At 42.7% G+C, this 20,894-nt stretch overlaps 1 protein-coding gene across 1 annotated transcript in view; it reads right to left on the reverse strand.

The window, feature by feature from the left end:
* LOC132780582 (digestive cysteine proteinase 1-like) overlaps positions 1–20,894 on the reverse strand; it is a 43,746-nt gene that overhangs the window by 17,960 nt on the left and 4,892 nt on the right. Inside the window, exons 3-7 of the mRNA XM_060784308.2 lie at positions 10,686–10,778; positions 9,999–10,171; positions 6,616–6,856; positions 4,913–5,105; positions 1,564–1,757 (exon numbers count right to left, since the gene is read on the reverse strand). Of these exons, the coding sequence (XP_060640291.2) occupies positions 1,564–1,757; positions 4,913–5,105; positions 6,616–6,856; positions 9,999–10,171; positions 10,686–10,778 (894 nt within the window). The remainder of the gene's footprint in view (positions 1–1,563; positions 1,758–4,912; positions 5,106–6,615; positions 6,857–9,998; positions 10,172–10,685; positions 10,779–20,894) is intronic.

Below are 20,894 nucleotides of genomic sequence, written 5' to 3' on the forward strand. Positions count from 1 at the left end.
GGGAATGAGGGTTTGTCTGGGCCTGCGTTAAGCTCAGATGAGAGGCCCAAGCTGACTCAGAAAGATTCAAAAGGCCACATTCTTCGGAGAGGTCTTTCACAGTCTTTCTCAGAGCAACTGTCTGAAGATGATTTGTCAGGTGCAGAAGTTAATGAGAGTCAAGATAGCAAGGTTTTTGTAAACAGAGGCTGAGTGTTCACAGGCAAAGATGATCAGCTTGTTTACAAGAAAAGACAGATAAAAAGCAATTGTAAGGTCAATACTTTCAGTTTTGGGATCTGGAAAACTTTTATATTGATTCATGGGGAAAAGTTGCCTCAGTCGGGTCAACATTGGAATTTCGTGCCGGTCTTGCTTTTTAGTGCTCTTAGTTTCATGTACAAGCACCATATTTATGTACTGGATTTTTCCTGCTGCCGTGTTTCATGGATTTTATATACCTATGGATCTTGATTTCCCTTGAAGCTTATGGACTATTCTATGTTTTGGAACTTTACAATTTTTGCTAATTTTACTGCTTTGCCTACATATATTCTTCAATAAACTGCTTGCTGTTTTTACCAAACAGATGTGGTGTTTAAGGTCAAAGATACATCAGTATATAAGTACAAGCATGCACAAAACCATGGTGAGCTGTGAAGGTAATGCCAACTTGCTTGGATCGTGTCCATAACAGTTTGAGTGGGCATATTTATTTATTTATTTACTTACTTACTTTATTTGTATACCGCTCTTCTCAGCCCTTAGGCGACTCAGAGCGGTTAACAACAAACAAACAGCAGCAAAAATTCAATGCTAACAACATAAAGACCATATAAAAACAATTAAGGCAATAATACACTAAGCAATTAACCTCAGTAAACATCAATCAACATCAATAAGTGACTCATTAGCGTCTCATAACTGAAATCACAATCCAAGTTCGTCATCCGTTATTCCGATTTCCTATGATTCATTGTAATTCATTGCACTTCTTATTCAAAGGCCTGTTCAAATAGCCAGGTTTTTACTTTCTTCCGAAATGCCATTAATGAGGGAGCCGATCTAATGTCTGTGGGGAGGGCGTTCCACAACCGAGGGGTCACCACTGAGAAGGCCCTGTCCCTCGTCCCCGCCAACCGTGCCTGAGTTGCTGGCGGGATCGAGAGCAGGGCCTCCCCAGAAGATCTTAAAGTCCTAGTGGGTTCGTAGGCGGAGATGCGTTCAGATAGGTAACTTGGGCCAGAACCGTTTAGGGCTTTATAGGCCAACGCCAGCACTTTGAATTGTGCCCGGTAGCAAATTGGCAGCCAGTGGAGCTGGCGCAACAGAGGAGTTATATGCTCCCTGAGCACTGCTCCTGTTAGTATCATGGCTGCCGAACGTTGAACCAATTGAAGCTTCCAAGCAGTCTTCAAAGGCAACCCCACGTAGAGAGCGTTGCAGTAGTCTAGACGGGATGTAACCAGAGCGTGGACTACCATGGCCAAGTCAGACCTCCCAAGGTACGGGCGCAGCTGGCGCACAAGCTTTAACTTTGCAAATGCATAGAAAGGACATAGAGGACAATGATGGGCAACTTACCGTACAGTCTCCAGTCAAGGCTTTCAGGAAGGATAATGCCAGAATACAGCTCCAAGGGGAAAGACTCTCCATCGTTGGGTGTCTTGTCTTCCAGCAACCCTTTCATTGCAGCCAGTTCTTCTGGGGTGTGATCAGCCAAGTGATTCAGTGTCAGTTTGAAGGACAGGTTGGCTCGATTCTTGGAGTGGACAAACCTAAATGGAGGAAGGATGCAATGAAGGGTAGAGAGAAAATCCTGCTGCTGTCAAACTTTAGGAGCTGACAGATATGGATACCGTCTATTTCATAGGATTGTTGTGAGCATAAAAAGGGGGAAACATATCAAAGCATGTTTGGTCGCCAGCCATGGAACTCCTTAGAACAGTGGTTCTCAACCTGTGGGTCCCCAGGTGTTTTGGCCTACAACTCCTAGAAATCCCAGCCTGTTTACCAGCTATTAGGATTTCTGGGACTTGAAGGCCAAAACATCTGGGGACCCACAGGTTGAGAACCCCTGCCTTAGAAGAATAGAGGAATACGATTTTTATAAATAAATACAATAATTCCTTAATATGAAGCTGATTTACATCACTTTTCATTGGTGACCTTTTTATTTCAGTTTGGAGATGATCTGGCCACATTTTTTCACAAAATGAATAAAGGAAAGGTGTTTTATGTATGTTTTGGGGCACTCTCATCTTCAGTCATTAGTGGGTGACATAATCCACGGAAATTTGGAAAGTGGACTTCTGTGAAGGACTAACTCTGAAACAATTTATGGAGATCCAGATGGTGGACAGAAACTCTAATTACTAACAAGGGTTGGAGGGAGCAGAAGTTAAACATCTGAAAAAAATACAAGTTGTTTCAAAGCAGGCTAGACAATTACTTCTGTGTGAACTTCCTTCACATCAAAGCTCTCCATCCCACAGAAACAGTTCTCTAGAGTCTCTGGGAAGATCCATGAAAGCACTTGGGAGGCTTAATCCTGGGTGCAGCTTCCAGGCTAATGGGGCCACAGTAACACAGCAGGTTAAACTGCCAGCTGCAGAAAAAACGTGCCAACTGGGGTGAGCTCCTGCTGTAAGCCCTAGCTTCTGACAACCTAGCAGTTCGAAAACAAAATAAATTGTGAGTAGATCATAGAATCATAGAATCAAAGAGTTGGAAGAGACCTCATGGGCCATCCAGTCCAACCCCCTGCCAAGAAGCAGGAATATTGCATTCAAATCACCCCTGACAAATGGCCATCCAGCCTCTGCTTAAAAGCTTCCAAAGAAGGAGCCTCCACCACACTCCGGGGCAGAGAGTTCCACTGCTGAACGGCTCTCACAGTCAGGAAGTTCTTCCTAATGTTCAGATGGAATCTCCTCTCTTGTAGTTTGAAGCCATTGTTCCGCGTCCTAGTCTCCAAGGAAGCAGAAAACAAGCTTGCTCCCTCCTCCCTGTGGCTTCCTCTCACATATTTATACATGGCTATCATATCCCCTCTCAGCCTTCTCTTCTTCAGGCTAAACATGCCCAGTTCCCTAAGCCGCTCCTCATAGGGCTTGTTCTCCAGACCCTTGATCATTTTAGTCGCCCTCCTCTGGACACATTCCAGCTTGTCAATATCTCTCTTGAATTGTGGTGCCCAGAATTGGACACAGTATTCCAGATGTGGTCTAACCAAAGCAGAATAGAGGGGTAGCATTACTTCCTTAGATCTAGACACTATGCTCCTATTGATGCAGGCCAAAATCCCATTGGCTTTTTTTGCTGCCACATCACATTGTTGGCTCATGTTTAACTTGTTGTCCACAAGGACTCCAAGATCTTTTTCACACGTACTGCTCTCGAGCCAGGCGTCCCCCATTCTGTATCTTTGCATTTCATTTTTTCTGTCAAAGTGGAGTATCTTGCATTTGTCACTGTTGAACTTCATTTTGTTAGTTTTGGCCCATCTCTCTAATCTGTCAAGATTGTTTTGAATTCTGCTCCTGTCCTCTGGACTATTGGCTATCCCTCCCAATTTGGTGTCATCTGCAAACTTGATGATCATGCCTTCTAGCCCTTCATCTAAGTCATTAATAAAGATGTTGAACAGGACCAGGCCCAGGACGGAACCCTGCGGCACTCCACTTGTCACTTCTTTCCAAGATGAAGAGGAAGCATTAGTGAGCACTCTCTGTGTTCGTCCACTTAACCAATTACAGATCCACCTCACCGTAGTTTTGCCTAGCCCACATTGGTCTAGTTTCCTTGCCAGAAGGTCATGGGGGACCTTGTCGAAGGCCTTACTGAAATCCAGGTACGCTACATCCACGGCATTCCCCGCATCTACCCAGCTTGTAGCTCTATCGAAGAAAGAGATCAGATTAGTCTGGCATGACTTGTTTTTGATAAATCCATGTTGACTATTAGCGATGACTGCATTTGTTTCTAAGTGTTTGCAGACCGCTTCCTTAACAATCTTTTCCAGAATCTTGCCCGGTATCGACGTGAGGCTGACCGGACGGTAGTTGTTTGGGTCGTCCTTTTTTCCCTTCTTGAAGATTGGGACCACATTGGCCCTCCTCCAATCTGCTGGAACTTCTCCCGTTCTCCAAGAACTCTCAAAGATGGTTGCCAATGGTTCCGAAATGACTTCCGCTAGTTCCTTCAGTACTCTTGGGTGTAGTTGATCTGGCCCTGGGGACTTGAACTCATTAAGAGCGGCCAGGTATTCCTGGACGACTTCTTTCCCAATTTGGGGTTGGATGTCCTCCAATCAGTACTGCTTTGGTGGGGAGGTAAAAGGTGCCCATGCAGACATGCTGGCAATTCGATCAAGAAGGCGTCAACAGACAACAGGCTCCTCGACATGGAAAATGGAACAAGAGCACCTCCCCACAGCCAGAGTTGAGCACAGCCTCCAGATGCCGGAGATGAAAAGGGGTAAGCCTTTACCTCTGTCGGTGTACTGTCTGTCTTTGTTGTCAATTGTATAATGGCATTGAATGTTTTCCATGTATGTATTCTGTAATCTGCTCTGAGTCCCCTCGGGGAGATACAGCAGAATATAAAGATGATTATGATGAGATTATTATTATTTGGAAGCCAATGTAAGAAATAATGTGGAGCGAAATAATAAAACCTTAATCTGCTAGATGGAGATATCAGTAAATCTATTTTTTGAGAGCAAAACTCCAAAGATCCTGTATGCTGACTGGTGGGAGTCAGGAGAATTTCAGTTTACCAAAAGTAGGTTTTCCAAAGCTCTGTGATGGCAACCTTTCTTTTATAGCATTCCTTCTTATTTTTAGGTCTCTCATTCCATTTTTTTTAAAAAAAATTTAACCTCAGAGGTCAAGATCACACGCAAGCACCACCATAGTCTGTTTCCCCATACCTCATATTGTGGATGAAGGTGTTTGCTCTCTGTTCAATTTCCTGCTCCGAAATATACGTCTTCTTGTACTTCTTCCTATAATGGTGGAAGAGCCCATGGCCCCTGTCCACTCCTTTTGAGACAAAATCTTGCATTGGGTTGGCCAGGATGAGGTGCTCATCTCTTTGCCCAGGTGGTGTCTTGCATTTCACTTCTGTAGTTAAATGAGATGAGAACAAGTCTTTCAGAATTTGATTTGGCCAAATTTGGCACAATACCTGATATGCCTGCGAAGTCTGCATGCACCAGTTGTACAATTGTGCCAATTGCGAAGGTGCTATTCCAACAACAGACAGGGTATAGGGTTTTTAACTTTAAAGAACCCACCCTCTGACACCAATTGTACTGTCTGTTCTTAAATTCTGCCACCAATTATACAGGTGTGGATGTTTATGGATGTAATTTATCTCAGGCCTCAATTGTTGATAAGAATTTGTTATAGGGGAGGCCAATTATTACTTGTAAATTAAGGTAACTGCCACCAACGTGAGGTATCGCCGATGAGAACTGGCTCCCCAGACACAGATTAATGGAGATGACACGGTCTTCAACAAAAGTTAATAAGTTTATTTTGTACAAAGCATATGGTTGCAGGCTGTTAAATAACTTGGAATAACTTATAGAACTTTGACTGTAACTTGGTTTGCAATACAGTTCACTCTTCTAGATGACACAACTTGTGATTGACTTTTACTGAGGTGAAGCACTTTAATAAACAATGTTTCCTAATGTGAATAGCCTTTCAATTTGATCTTTTCTTGATCAAATCCTAGATCTCTAGTTCTTCCCTAACTAGTGATCTAAACAAACTTCCCTTAGTCCTCTCTGACTAAAGAAACTATTTAGGTTTCTCCCTTCAGCCTTCCTAGACTGAAGAAACTTCTGGCTATTCACACACACTGCTTCTCCACTCTCCACTCTCCTCTCTCGACTGCTAACTCCGACTGCTAACTCCGAACTGAACTGCTTCTTTTCAAAGATGCAGATAACATTTTCTTGCTTGGCTCCGCCCACTTCTCACTCTCCTGCCTGGTCTCCTTGGCAACCTCAATGTGGATACTACCAGTTAACTCTAGCTTTAGCTACTGTTACCACACAAACATATTCTAACAGTTAAACATATACATAGTATCAATTACTTCTGTACATGCCCAAATTGGAATACTGGTGGGCTTGGGGGGGATTGGTTCTGTCATTTGGGAGTTGTAGTTGCTGGGATTTATAGTTCATCTACAATCAAAGAGCATTCTGAACTCCACCAATGACAGAATTGAACCAAACTTGGCACACAGAACTCCCATGACCGACAGAAAATACTGGAAGGGTTTGGTGGGCATTGAGTTTTGGAGTTGTAGTTCACTTACATTCAGAGATCACTGGGGACTCAAACAGTGATGGATCTGGACTAAACTTGGCATGAATACTCAATATGCCCAAATGTGAAAATTGGCAGAGTTTGGGGAAAATAGACCTTGACCTTTGGGAGTTGTTGTTTTTGGGTTTTGTAGTTCACCTACAATCAAAGAGCATTCTGAACCCCACCAACAATCAAATTAGGCCAAACGTCCCACACAGTTACCCCCATACCTTGAAGGGACTCGCTGGCACAAGCCTCTACCACAACTATAGAGAGCAATGCAGTTCAGAGGATACAAGAGTCATACCTTTCGGCAGGTCCAGCGCGCTGGGCAAGAAGCTGTGGGAGAATCCATGATAATCAATGTTGTATTTGTCGTAATGAGATCCCATAAGGTTGTTGAGGCCTCTCATCTCATAGCGCACAGGGACTGACCCATTTTCAGAATTGGAGACCCACAGGGTGTAGATGTTTTTCTTGGTGCCCCAATAGGTCACATTCTGCCACACGCTACAGTCCAGGCCTTTGTAGTTTTCCTTCCGGACAGGCTGGAAGGGTTGAAGAGGAAAGGGAAAACACAATTATTAAGCAAAGGCCAGCTGGAAAGGTGAGTCAAATATTGCCAAATCAATGTGAAGTTTAATAAAACGTGCTGAAGTAGTTCAGCCTCTGAAGAAACCTTCCCAACATGACTCCGTAGATGATGTTGTTGTTCTGTTGCTGTTATGTTAGGTGATCCCTTGTAGTCCAAGAATGATGGTCCTCCAATTGTAGTGTCTTGGCGATGGGTCCGTAGCTGTGGAGCCCTATTCTTGATCCGCTTGTTTTCCCACAGTGAGGACATCGGTTTCCAGACTGAAGGCTTTCCCGATGAGGGTTGGCTTGACACGCTTTCCTCTTGACATGTTTCTCCTTTTCGCCCTCCATTTGTACCTCTTCAAATTCTGCAGCACTACTGGTCACAGCTGGTACTACTGGTCCAGGTAGCGTGCTCTAGGCCCAGGGCTTCCCAGATGATGTTGACTTATGGGTTTATTTACATTGTTAAATTAATGCAGTGTGATCCCACTTTAACTTCCATGGTTCAGTGCTCTGGAATCCTGGATTTGTAGTTTGGTGAGAAACCAACTATCTGGCAGATAAGGCTAAAGACCTTGCAGAACTGCATGTCCTGTGATTCCATAGCACTGAGCCATGATCATTAAAAAGTGGGGTCAAACTGCATTAATGCTACAATGCACAAGCGCTCTATATCGAAAGAGCCTGGAAGTAACAAGTTACAAACAACAAATTATTACGTATAATATATTTATTTTCCCAGGAATGAAATGATAACTTAAGAAGGAGACAACTTCACTTTTTCTCAGTAAAACCACAATGAAAGCTTATGCTAAAAGAAAAATCAGTTTGATTTAAGGGTGCTACTACATTCCTTCTATCCCCCCCCCCCCTTTCATAGAATCATAGAATCCTAGAATCGGAAGAGACCTGGTGGGCCATCTAGTCCAACCCCTTTCTGTCAAGAAGCTGGAAAGTCACCTTCAAAATACCCCTGACAGATGGCCATCCAGCCTTCGTTTAAAAGCCTCCAAAGAAGGAGCCTCCACCACACTCCGGGGCAGAGAGAGATAGAGTTCCACTGCTGAACAGCTCCCTCTCACAGTTAGGAAGTTCTTCCTCATGTTAAGGTGGAATATCCTTTCTTTCCTGTAGTTTGAAGCTATTATTCCATTGCATCTTAGTCTCCAGGGCAGCAGAAAACAAGCTTGCTCCCTCCTCCGTAGGACTTCCCCTCACCTTTTGATCCATGGCCCTCATCATGTCTCCTTTCCGCCTTCTCTTCTACAGGCTAAACATGCCCAGCTCTTTTAGCCGCTCCTCATAAGGCCTGTTCTCCATACCCTTGATCCTTTAAGTCACCCTCCTCTGGACACATTCCAGCTTAGAGTCAACATCTCCCTTCAATTGCGGTGCCCAGAAATGGCCTTTAACTTCTGTATTCTGGACACAATCACCAACAGTACCAAATGTTTTCTCAATCTGTGTTTAGAAACAACAATTGAACTTTCTGGAGCCTCTAAGGAAGCACATACTTTTACTGCTTTAAAGAAACTCTGGCTTCAGGTAAAGTGGTCTGACCAAGGCAGAATAGAGGGGGAGCATGACTATCCTGGATCTAGGCACTAGGCTCCTCTTGATGCAGGCCAAAATCCCACTGGTTTTTTTTTTGCTGTTGCATCACATTGTTGGCTCAGGTTTAACTTGTTGTTCACGAGGACTCCAAGATCTTTTTCACACATACTGCTGTCGAGCCATGTGTCCCCCATTCTGTATCTTTGCATTTCATTTTTTTTTCTCCCTAAGTGGAGTATCTTGCATTTGTCATTGTTGAACTTCATTTTGTTAGTTTTGGCCCATCATATCTCTAATCTGTGAAGATCGTTTTGAATTCTGCTCCTGTCTTCTGTATTGGCTCTCCCTCCCAATTTGGTCCTATCTGAAAACTTGATGATCATGCCTTCCAACCCTTCTTCTAAGTTATTAATCAAGATCCTGAACAGGACCGGGCCCAGGATGGAACCCTGCTGATGGCACTCCACTCGTCACTTCTTTCCAGGATGAAGAGGAAGCATTAGGGAACTTCTTCTTTCCTTCCTTCTTCTTATTAAGCAGTGCAAGTGTCTCACATTTTAGTTCCTTTTGTATAGTTACAGGGGTAACCGTATAAAGCCAGGGTATGAAGGTTTCAAAGTGACTTGATCTATCTTCTTAATACTTACTGTGGGGATATGAGTGGTTAATAATAAATTTTAAAATATTGTTCTGTCGTGGGCTGGGCCTGTAAAGAATTGTCTTTAAATCAGGACGTGCAACTTGAGCCCAGCGGGAAGCCAGGCCCCCCCCCCCGAAGAGAAGCTCTCAGGGATTTTCCACCACAAATAGTCTTTAAATGGCTTGTGAAGAATAACAAAGTCCTTTATTAATGAACAATCAAACAAAAACTTTTCTTGTCTTCAATAAAGTTAAACAAATGCTTCCAGGCTTTTATGCAACTGGTGGCTTCCTAATCTTGTCCTCAAAGGACAGGCAATTGTCTTCAGTATCTGTTTCTTTTACTTTAAAGAAAATCCCTTTTTAACTTCTCCCAGGCTGCTGTAATTTAATCCTTATTGATGTGGGCTCTGCTACCGGGTCGATCTGCATCTCGAACACTGAGTGGACCTACCAGTAAGGCTAGTAGATTCTCCAGCTGGAGTTTTGTGGTCTTCCAAACTGTTTTCCCTCCGAGATTCCTCAAGGCTTTAGAGCTGTTTCCCTGGAAATCTCTGGAGATCTTTGGATGCTCTTAAGATTGTTCTCCCCTGGAAAGTCTTATGGGTTGAAGCTTTTGTACAGGGGAAGCTTGCACACGTCCTGTACATTAGCTTTCCTTACTGAGACTAACTAAAAATGGCTCCCTTCCCTTCCCAATTGCCCTGAACAAGGGGTGGGACCAAAACTTAACGATGATGCCCTATGACTGTAACCAAAGGAAGCCATCTTTCTGCAGAGTCCCTGAAACCTTGGCCTGCAAGCAAACATTTAATACAAAGCAAACAAAATTGGAGCTCCTGGTACAGCCGTACCAGCACAAATATCTCTCTTAAACGCCATGAGTTTTTGGAGGAATTCTGTAGGTAAAAGACTCACCCTAAATCCATCCATGTTAGGGAACACACTTTGAGGCGCAACAGGACTTTCTACAGTGCCGTTGATTTGGAAGCACGTCCGGACATTCACTTCTGTTTCTGTGGTTTCTGGAGTGATCTTATAATTAGCACCCCATGGGCCATCAGTCTCCATCTGATAGGTGACAACTTGTCCTGGATCACAGAATGTGCAAAGGACAGTTTGAGAGGAAAGAAAAAATAAGGAAGGCCTTCATTTTCTGTTCAGGAAAGTAAGTCCTGGATTCCAAGATAACCTCATCACATTGAGAAATTTCCCAGTCATAGGACACTTCAGCCTCTTTTCAAGCGGAGAGGCACAGAGCTCATCACATGAGTTGAACTACTTCCGGCCGTCATGCATAGCCTTCTGTGGTTGGAAAGAGGCAGAAGTGTCCTGAAAGGAGGGAACTCCAGAAATTGACTTCAGTATCACATTAAGACATTTCCACCTGGGAGGACACTTCAGCCTCTTTTCAAGCATGGAGAGGCACGGAGGTCATCACACAAGTTAAACTACTTCCGGCCATCATGAACAGCCCTCCATGGTTGGAAAGAGGCAGAAGTGTCCTAAAAGGAGGGAACTCCACAATTGACCTCTTCTTTTGCTCTAGAAACAAGTCCCATGAGGATGATATGCCTTAAAGGATGGAATTCCCATCTTCCTTACCATGGTAGTACTGAATGCAGCTCTTCTTCGCAGTCAGGTTGTACCAGGCTTCAAAGGGCTCCTCAATCTCAGCAAAGGGCAGTTGAATAGTTCCTAAAGAATGAAAATACTGGTTAAGACTTTTTATATAAGCCAGGGGTTCTCGAACTTCTTAAGCAAATGGCTGCTACACAGACTGTCGGGCGACCGGGCTCTAACTTGAAAAAAACATTATTCCTATGCACTGAAGACATCATATTTTTAATGCAAAAAGTTACATGTTTAGACTCTTGCCCCCAGAATCTCCCACCTAGTAGAGGCAGTGTCCACGCCGTCTGAGAAAATCTGAAAATCTTAGCTTCAATTTCCAATAAGCAATTTTTCCAAACTCTAGCATTTCATTTCCCTCAAGCTTATAAATTCTATCACATTACATCTCTCTATTATAATCTATAAATGTATACGTTTTCTCTACCTTTTATACAAGCTATAAAACTCAAATGTTTGTTACAACTGGAATGAAAAAGAAGCTAACAAAAACCAACAGCATGAGAAATAAACAAGATAAACTCAAACACTTAACACAAGAAAGACACCCATAATTTCACATTGCTGTAACCCAATATTTTTTAAATTAGAATTTTATTAATTTTATATAGATTACAACGAAAGAGTGAGAACAATAAAGTATAGGAAAGTGAGGAAATGAAGAAAAAAAGAGAAAAAAGAAGAAACAAAAACGTATACTAAAATCCCAAATAATCCCTAAAAAAATCTACAAAAATACACAAAAAACACCAAAAACACAAAAAAAGAAAAAAAATGACTTCCATTCCATCTTCTTGGATCATATCTTCTTATTATTCAAAAATATAAAATAAGTTCAAAAAGAAATTGTCTCTCTTGTTTCTTATTTTCCCAAATTGTCCAGATATTCATGGAGATTATCCCAATTCGTTCTTCTTAGTATCATACCTGTATTTTTCTTCAACAAAAAAGTCAATTCATCCATGTCCTTTATTTCCCTGATTTTTTCCACCCATTCCTGTGCGGGTGGTACTGAGTCTTTCTTCCATTCTCTAGCAAAAACAATTCTAGCGGCAGTCGTCATATATGTAAAAAGTTTATCCTCTTGTTCCGTCAGTTGTAGATCTATATCTGTAAAACCTAACAAATAATTCTCCGGTTTTCTTATGAATGTTCTTTTTAAAAATCTTTTGTGTCTCTTCATTAATTACCCTCCAAAACTTTACTGCTTCTTTGCAAGTCCACCACATATGGTAGAAGGAGCCAACCTGTTCCAGGCATTTCCAACACTTATCAGAAACTGTTTTATACATTTTAGCCAATTGTTTCGGTGTGGTGTACCATCTGTGGAACATTTTTATCCAATTTTCTTTTAAATCCATTGCGTATGTATATTTTAATTTTTTGTTCCACATCTGTTCCCACTCCCTCATTTGAATTGGTCTTCTTAAATTTTGAGCCCACTTTATCATACAGTTTTTAACCTGTTTTTTTTCAGTCAGCCAGGTAAGTAATCTATATATATAAATCTGTTAGGTTGGTTCAACGGGACAGCAAAACTCAAAAAAACCCCAACGAAACTTAACCAAAATTCCCATGCCCATAACACAACCCACAAGGTGAAAACATATCTACTCAAAATGAAAAACAACACAACAACACACTCACAAAACGGCAAAACAACAAAACTCCAAAAAACCCCAATGAAACTTAACCAAAATCCCCATGCCCATAACGCAACCCACAAGGTACAAACATATCTACTCAAAATGAAAAACAACACAACAACACACTCACAAAACGGCAAAACAACTGAGCATGCGCATTGGCGCCCAGCCGCAGAAGAGAAAGAAAAAGGGGGAAGGAAGGAAAGAGGTAGAGAAGGAAGAAATGAGAGACAGAGGGAGGGAAAGAAAAAGGGAGAAGGAAGGAAGGAGAGAAGGAAAGAAAAAAGGGAATGAAGGAAGGAAAGAGGGAGTGAAGGAAGGGGGAAGATGTAGAGAAAGAGGGAGGGAAGGAAAGAAGGAAAGAGAGAAGGAAGAAAAGAGACCAGAAGAGAAAGAAAAAGGGGGAAGGAAGGAAAGAGATAGAGAAGGAAGAGGAGAAGGAAAGGTGGGAGGGAGGGAGGGAGGGAGGGAGGGAAGGAAGGAAGGAAGGAAGGAAAGAAGGAGAGAAAGAGGGAAGGTTGGCCACAGCAACACGTGGTGGGTAAAGGTTGTTATTTCTATTATTATTATGCTATTGTTCCTATGAGACCCTTTTAGGGGGAATGGGAGAGGTGTCAGGTCCCGGAGGCAATGAATTGCTTTATTGTTATTGTTATGATGGTGGTGAAATAAAAGGAAATAAAAAGTGAAAGAAGGAAGCAAACAGGGAGGGAAGAAAGGCAAAGGAAGAAAGGGGGAGGGAATGAAGGAAAGAGAGAAGGATGAAACCAAGTAGTGAAAGAAGGAAAGAAAGAAAGAGGTAGAGAAGAGAGAAAGGAGAGAAAGGGGGAGGAAAAGGGGGAAGGAATAGGTAGGGACCTCTCTTTCATAATAGTCCAGATATCTACCTCAACTTTGATAAGTTTTACTATAGGCCACAGCAACGAGTGGCAGGGCACAGCTAGTATGTTATAAATATTCGATATTACTTTCTTTTCTAGTTTTAAAATTTTATCCCACACTGTTTCCTCCCAAGAGAAGCCAAATTTTTTTATCTTGATTGTAATATTCTTTAATTTGCATATAATGTAACCAACTAATATTGGAAAATTTTTGTTTTAATTCCTCATAAGTCTTAACATTGTTTGTATCTTTATTTAACAAATCTTTGTAGGTTGGCCATTTTCTCCATCCTAAAAGTCTTCGCTGATTTGCCTCCATAGGAGAGCCCCCTAAAGGTGTTTTAGAATAAAAATGTCTTTTATATTTTTGCCATACTCTTAATAGGGATACTCTCACAAAGTGGTTACCAAAACTCTTTTCTTTCTTTTCCCTTTCGTACCATAAATAAGCATGCCATCCTACTCTTAAGTCATTTCCTTCTATATTTAAAAAGTCTTCTTTGTTCAACAATATCCAATCCTTTAACCCAATATTATGAGTCTCATTAGAAAGTAGTAATTCAGTAGTAGTCTGGGGCCACTGTAGCACAGCGGGTTAAACCTCTAGCTGCAGAAAATCTGCTGACCGGAATGTTGGTAGTTCGAAGCTGAGAGCCAGGCTGCGCTCCCAACTGTCAACCCTAGCTTCTGCCAACCTAGCAGTTCAAAAGCATGCAAATGCGAGTAGATCAATAGGTACCACTTTGTCAGGAAGGTAAAAGGGTGCCCCATGCAGATACAACACGATCAAAGAAGTCTATAGACAACAGGTTCCTCGGCATGAAAAAATGGAACAAGAGCACCTCCCCATAACTGGAGTTGATTCTCACTTCCAAATGCCGGAGATGGAAAAAGGGGAAAGCCTGTGTATATTATAATCCACTCTGAGTCCCTCCGGGGATATAAAGCAGAATATAAATAAAGTGTATTATTATTATTATTATTATTATTATTATTATTATTATATGCCATGGTTACTACAGGGTTAAGGTTTTCCAAATATATAGATCAAAAGGAAAGGGCAAGAAGGACAAGAAATAGAAATGAAAATCAGGGATAGGTGCAGCTTTGTAGAGACTGATGAGTAAAAACTAAAGGGAAGGAAGACAAGTGGGTCATCATAGCATAGGTCTATTATATACCCACAACTGAGATTCAAGATTAAATGTTGCCAAATATTCAAACAGGAGAGATATAGGGGACTTCAATCACTAGGGTAATTTTTTAAACTCAAATTCTGCACAGAATGTATAGCCCAGCAAATTCCTTACTTCCCCTCATGACTATTTTATTATCCAAAACAAGCAGGAGGCAGCAATGAAACCAATTATTTTGAACTTGAACTTAAGCAATTGAACAAAAGAACTGATATATGAAAACCATGGGCAGGAGCAATTGTGGCCTCTTCTGATCCGTTATGCAAGGGAAAGGATAAGAGAAACAAAGTTGGATATTCACTTTGGATTTTAAGAAGCCGATTTCAGTAAGTTTAAGGAGAAAGTTAAAAAAAACCCTGAACTTCAGAATGAGGTTGTTACAGAAATTAAACAAAAATTAACCACATTTTAAGAAGGATATTGGCAAGTTGGAATGTATCCAGAGGTAAGCCACCAAGATGGCATAACATCAGGGGCGGCTCAACCCATTACACAAAGTAAGCATTTGCAGTATAGTTGATTTTGCCCAGGGGCGCTCTTGAGGCGCTCTTGGGGGAAAATAGACCTTGATGTATGTGAGTTGTAGTTACTGGGATGTATACTTCATCTACAATCAAAGAGCATTCTGAACTCCACCAAGGATGAAATTGAACCAAATGTGACATACAGGACTCCCGTGACCAACAGAAAACACTAGAACAGTGTTTCTCAACCTGGGGGTCAGGACCCCTGGAGGGGTTGCAAGGGGGTGTCAGAGGGGTCACCAAACACCACCAGAAAACACAGTATTTTCTGTGGTCATGGAAGTTCTGTGTGGGAAGTTTGGCCCAATTCAATCGTTGGTAGGGTTCAGAATGCTCTTTGATTATAGGTGAACTATAAATCCCAGCAACTACAACTACCAAATGTCAAGGTCTATTTCCACCAATTATGGAATTGAACCAAATATGGCTCACAGAACTCCCACAACGAACAGAAAATATATATCAGTGATTGGTTGGGGGGGGGGGGGCAAAATACTGTTTGCTTACCATTGAAAATTACCTAGGGCCGCCTCTGCATAACATCTGGAAACTAAATCCTCTGAATCCTCTGTGTTGAGCTTGAAAAGAACAAAGTGTGTTGAGCTTGGAAAAGAGAAGGCTGAAAAGTGATACGATAACCACCTTTAAATATCTAGAACAGAGTTTCTCAACCTGGGGATAGGGACCCACGGAGGGGTTGTGAAGGGGTGGCAGAGGGGTCGCCAAAGACCATCAGAAAACACAGTATTTTCTGTTGGTCATGGGGGTTCTAAGTAAGAAGTCTGGCCCAATTATATTGTTGGTGAGATTCAGGATACTCTTTGATTGCAGGTGAACTATAAATCCCAGCATCTACAACTCCCAAACGTCAAGTTTGTTTTCCCCAAATTCCACCAGTATTCACATTTGGGCATATTGAGTGCTTGTGCCAAGTTTGGTCCAGATCAATCGTTCTTTGCATCCACAGTGGTCTCTGGATGTAGGTGAACTACAACTCCAAAACTCAAGGTCAATACCCACCAAAGTCTTGCAGTATTTTCCGTCGGTGATGGGAGATCTGTGTGCCCAGTTTAGTTCAATTCCATCATTGGTGGAGTTCAGAATGCTCTTTGATTGTAGGTGAACTATTCACCCCAGCAACTACAACAACCAAATGACAAAATCAATCCCCCCCCCCCCCCAAACCCACTAGTATTCAAATTTGGGCGTATTGGGTATTAGTGCCAAATTTGGTCCAGTGAATGAAAACACATCCTCATATCAGATTTTTACATAACAGGAGCAAAATTACAGTTATGAAGGATCAACAAAAATAATGTTATGGTTGGGGGTCACCACAACATGAGGAACTGTATTAAGGGGTCGCAGCATTAGGAAGGTTGAGAAACATTGATCTAGAACAGGGGTCCTCAAACTTTTTAAACCGGGGGCCAGTTCACTGTCCCTCAGACCGTTGGAGGGCCGGAGTATAGGTTTTTTAAAAAAAATCAATTAAAAAATCCCTATGCACATTGCACATATCTTATTTTGCTGTGTGGAAGGGCCCTTAGAGGGGGTTCTTTCTAGCCCTCTTTAGGCAGTAATTCCAGGAGCAGAGAATGGGAAATCTTCTTATTTCTAGTCTGAACAAAATCTGGCTACCAGTATTAAAAAAACTCTAAAATTATAACTGTAAATAAAGATCAACACTCAAACACAGGTGAACTCCAGACAAGAAACAATCAGGGCCAGCTAATCACCTCTCAACAAAGGATTCTCCCTAAAATCTGTCAGGCTATGAAATGGTAATCAAGGTGACCAATTGAAACATTCATACCTACCTCCAACAGACAAGAGTTCTTTCTCCCACCCTGGATCTTCCACAATTTTCCTGGTTAAAGGTTTTCCTCTGACATGAAGTCCAGTCGTGTCTGACTCTGGGGTGTGGTGCTCATCTGCATTTCTAAGTCGAAGAGCCGGCGTTGTCCATAGACACCTCCAAGGTCATATGGCCAGCATGACTGCATGGAGCGCCGGGGCAGCCTCCCTTGGCTGGCTCATGCTGTCCATCGGGCCTGATGGATAGCGTGAGCCTGCCCAGGGGGAGCAGGTCCGCGCAGCCTACTTGCGAGTAAAGCACCTCGTGAGGTGCTTTACGCGCGAGTAGACTACGCGGAGCAACCTCTCTTGGCTGGCTCACGCTGTCCATTGGGCCTGATGGATATCGTGAGACAGCCAAGGGAGGGGCACTGTGGGGGGGGGTGCTCCTCCTCCGTGGGCCGGATAAGGGCCCTTGGCGGGCCGGAAGTGGCCCGCGGGCCGTAGTTTGGGGACCCCTGATCTAGAAGGATGGCATGCAGAAGATGGATTAAGCTTGGTTTTTTTGCTGCTCTGGAGAATAGGACACAATCTACCAGTTCAAATTAAAAGGAAAAGAAAGTGGAGCAGACTACATCAGAGGGTGAGGGACTCTTCTTCATATGTCTTTACAGAGAATTTGAATGGACAGCTTTCAGGAGTGTTTTACTTGTATTTCTACCTAACAGGAGGTTGGAATAAATTATGCTTATGATTGTGCAACACAACAATTTTATGACTCTAACAAGAAAACACAGGGGAGTGACAGTATGGATAAATCTTGATTATTGCTGGAAAATTATTTCCTCCTTTTACTTTACAGTAGGGTTGCGCGCAGAACCATTTTCCTATGTTACATTTGTTCTTTCGTTACTCTTGTTACCTTCGGGAACACGTAATAGGAAGCCCCCTTCTGGTACGAAAATCAGCTCGACATGAAAGCAAGCGGGAGCCTATCCTGGCTCCTCGACTGCTTTTTGTGAGCAGCCTCCTTGCCTTGGAAAGAGTGTGTGTATGGTGTGCAGGCCCAGAAAGCATGTGCGCCTGCCTGCAGTCGAGCGCCTCCTCTACAGTAGAGAAACAGAACTTTCCTTGGAAAAGGTGTGTGTGTGGCGTGCAGGCCCAGAAAGTGTGCATACCTGCCTGCAACCAAGCACCTCCTAAAGTAGACAGACAGGTAAGAAGCCTCCTTAAAGTGTGACCCTACCAGCAGCTGAGCACCTCTCCTCTAGAGTAGAAACAGCTTAAAAGCCTAAAACAGTGGTTCTCAACCTTTCTAATGCCGTGACCCCTAAATAAAATTCCTCATGTTGTGGTGACCCGAACTATATTTTCGTTGCTACTTCATAAATAATTTTGCTAGTCTTATGAATTCTAATGCAAATATCTAATATGCATTTTCATTGTTACAAACTGAACATAATTAAAGCATAGTAATTAATCACAAAAAAATATGTTTGGGGGAATATGGACAATAGATTATGGGATTTTCAGTACCTTCAACCAATTCAGCTCTGACTTCCACAGACCACTGAGATCCCCCACGAATTACAGGCCTGGACCAAACTTGGCAAACAGAACTCCCATGAACAACAGAAAATACAGGAGGAGTTTGAGAAGAATTGACAGTGATTTACGGGAGAGGTAGTTTACCTACATCCAGAAAGCACAGTGAACCCAAATGACTATGGATCTGGACCAAACTTGGCATGAATACTCAATATGCCCAAATTTGAACAATGGTAGAGTTTGGGGGAAATGGATCTTGACACTTGGGAGTTGCAGTTGCTGGTATTTATAGTTTCTCTGCCATCAAAGAGCATTCTGAACTCCAACAAAATGGAATTGAACGAGCTTGGCATACAGAACTCACATAACCAACAGAAATTAATGGAGATTTTTAGGGTTATTTTCCTAACATTTGAGAGTTGTTGGGAGGAATAGTTCCCCTGCCATCAAAGAGCATTCTGAACTCATGCAACCATGGAATGGACTCAGCAGCAACAACAATTCTTTATTGATTAGTCAATTTTGACCATATCAAAACATGCAAAACATACAAAACATACACATACAGTAAAACCACATATGAACACAAGGCATCATGGCCTACTGGCCTGTCGACCCACTCCCAAATAATTGAGCAACTACAAGACAAAGAGGCTAAAAGATTAAAACTTGATTAATTCCTTAAAATAGGGTGAGGGTGGGGGGCATGGGTAGGTAAAACTAGTGGCGTGTCCATATTAAGTTTTTAAGTTTGAGTTTTGTTGATGGCAGCAAGGTCGCCTCCATCTTCCATCTTCTCCATGCTTCCATCTTCTCACAGATGGCCAGCGCTTTTTGGGTTAAAAGGGTCAATTTTAAAATAGAGTTTTTATCTGAACCCTGAAGAAGGATGCACAATTTCTCCTTATTTTCTGAATAAGTATGATTCTCCAGCAGAGGCTCTAGGTAGTAAGACTGGATCCTGTTGTAGTAGGGACATTTTAAGAAAAAATGTTCTGAGTCCTCCACTTCTGCATCTACCTCACGGCACCCACAGGTTCTCATCGTGTAGGGGATATTCTGATGTCGTCCCAACTTGGACTTAATGTCGAGCTGCTCAAATCTAGCCCGGGTAAAAACTTTTCTAAGATAGAGTGGAAGTATAAAAGAGAGGTAAGGTTCCATGCCCACATTACATTTAAATTTGGCCAGGTATGGAGTGGCTCTAGCTTGCGCTATGTTCATTAGATCATTTTGTGCAGCAATGTCGAGAGCTCTTTGGTATACAATTGAGCATACATTTGCCCCAAAATTTGTTAACTCGTGGGGGGCGAAACCTAACCTGCTAACTGTGTGGCCAAATCTGCTAAGCTAAGATGACCACTCTTTGTGGTTTTCTTGTTCTAGAAGGCATAGGGCTGGGAGTCTGTGTGGTTGCATTTGTCGTATTTTGTACCACCAATTGATCTGCCTCTTCAGAATTGTGGTGGAGATTGGGGATACTCCCGTCTCTGCTCTCACTGCAGCTGACAGGGATGATCTCTCCACACCTAAGCCAATTTTCAGGTGGCGCAGTTGGAATCTCTCTACCAGTAAAGGGTCTTGCTCACCCCATATTTCAGCTCCATACAAGGCGATGGGGAACACCTTTGCCTTAAGAACCTTCAGAAAGGGGCGCAGAGAGCCCGGGTAATTGTGGTTGCATAATTTATGAATTGCCTGTGCAGCATTAACAGCTTTTGCAATACTTAATTTTAGCTGTTGGGTCCATGCCCCTGATGCCGCAAAATGAAGACCTAAGTATTTAAATGTCCTCAGTTGCTCCACTTTGTGCCCGTCAAGGTGCCAGTTGGAAGCCTTAGCTTTCTTACCAAAAACCATTATTTTGGATTTTTCTTTATTTATAATGAGGGCATTTTCAGTACAATATTGGCTAAGTTTTTGCAGGGACCTCCTTAACCCGAGAATGGACTCAAACTTGGCACAGAGCGCTCCCATAATCAAGAGAAAATACTGGAGAGGCCTGGGGAATATAGACCTTGGCATTCTGAACTCAAGCAACCATGAAATGGACTCAAACTTGGCACAGAGCACTCCCATAATCAAGAGAAAATACTGGAGAGGCCTGGGGAATATAGACCTTGGCATTTTGGAGTTGCTGGGATATATAGTTCCTCTGCCATCAAAGAGCATTCTGAACTCATGCAACCATGGAATGGACTCAAACTTGGCACAGAGCACTTCCATAATCAACAGAAAACAGAGGCTTGGGGAAAAGTCTCCACGGATGGCCAGGCATTGAGGATGGCAGTAAGTAGTTTACTCACCTTGCAGGCCAGAACCAAGGGTGAGTTTTCTTCCCCCATGCCTTTGCCTCCAAAGCTCCTCCTCCTGACTACCCAGAGGTCTGTGGGAAGAGCAGGAGGAGGAGCCTGCCAGAAGTGCCAATTGGCTGGCTCAGGGGGTAGGCAGCCATTTTTGAGGGGGCGGGGCCAACCAAGGCACCTTGGCGACCCCCAGAAAATGGCCAAACTACCCACCTTTGGGTCGCGACCCTCAGGTTGAGAACCGCTGTCCTAAAATGATGGGAAGGTGAGCCTGGGAAGCCCCT

Source organism: Anolis sagrei, chromosome X (assembly GCF_037176765.1).
Source record: "Anolis sagrei isolate rAnoSag1 chromosome X, rAnoSag1.mat, whole genome shotgun sequence".
NCBI classification, from domain to species: domain Eukaryota; kingdom Metazoa; phylum Chordata; class Lepidosauria; order Squamata; family Dactyloidae; genus Anolis; species Anolis sagrei.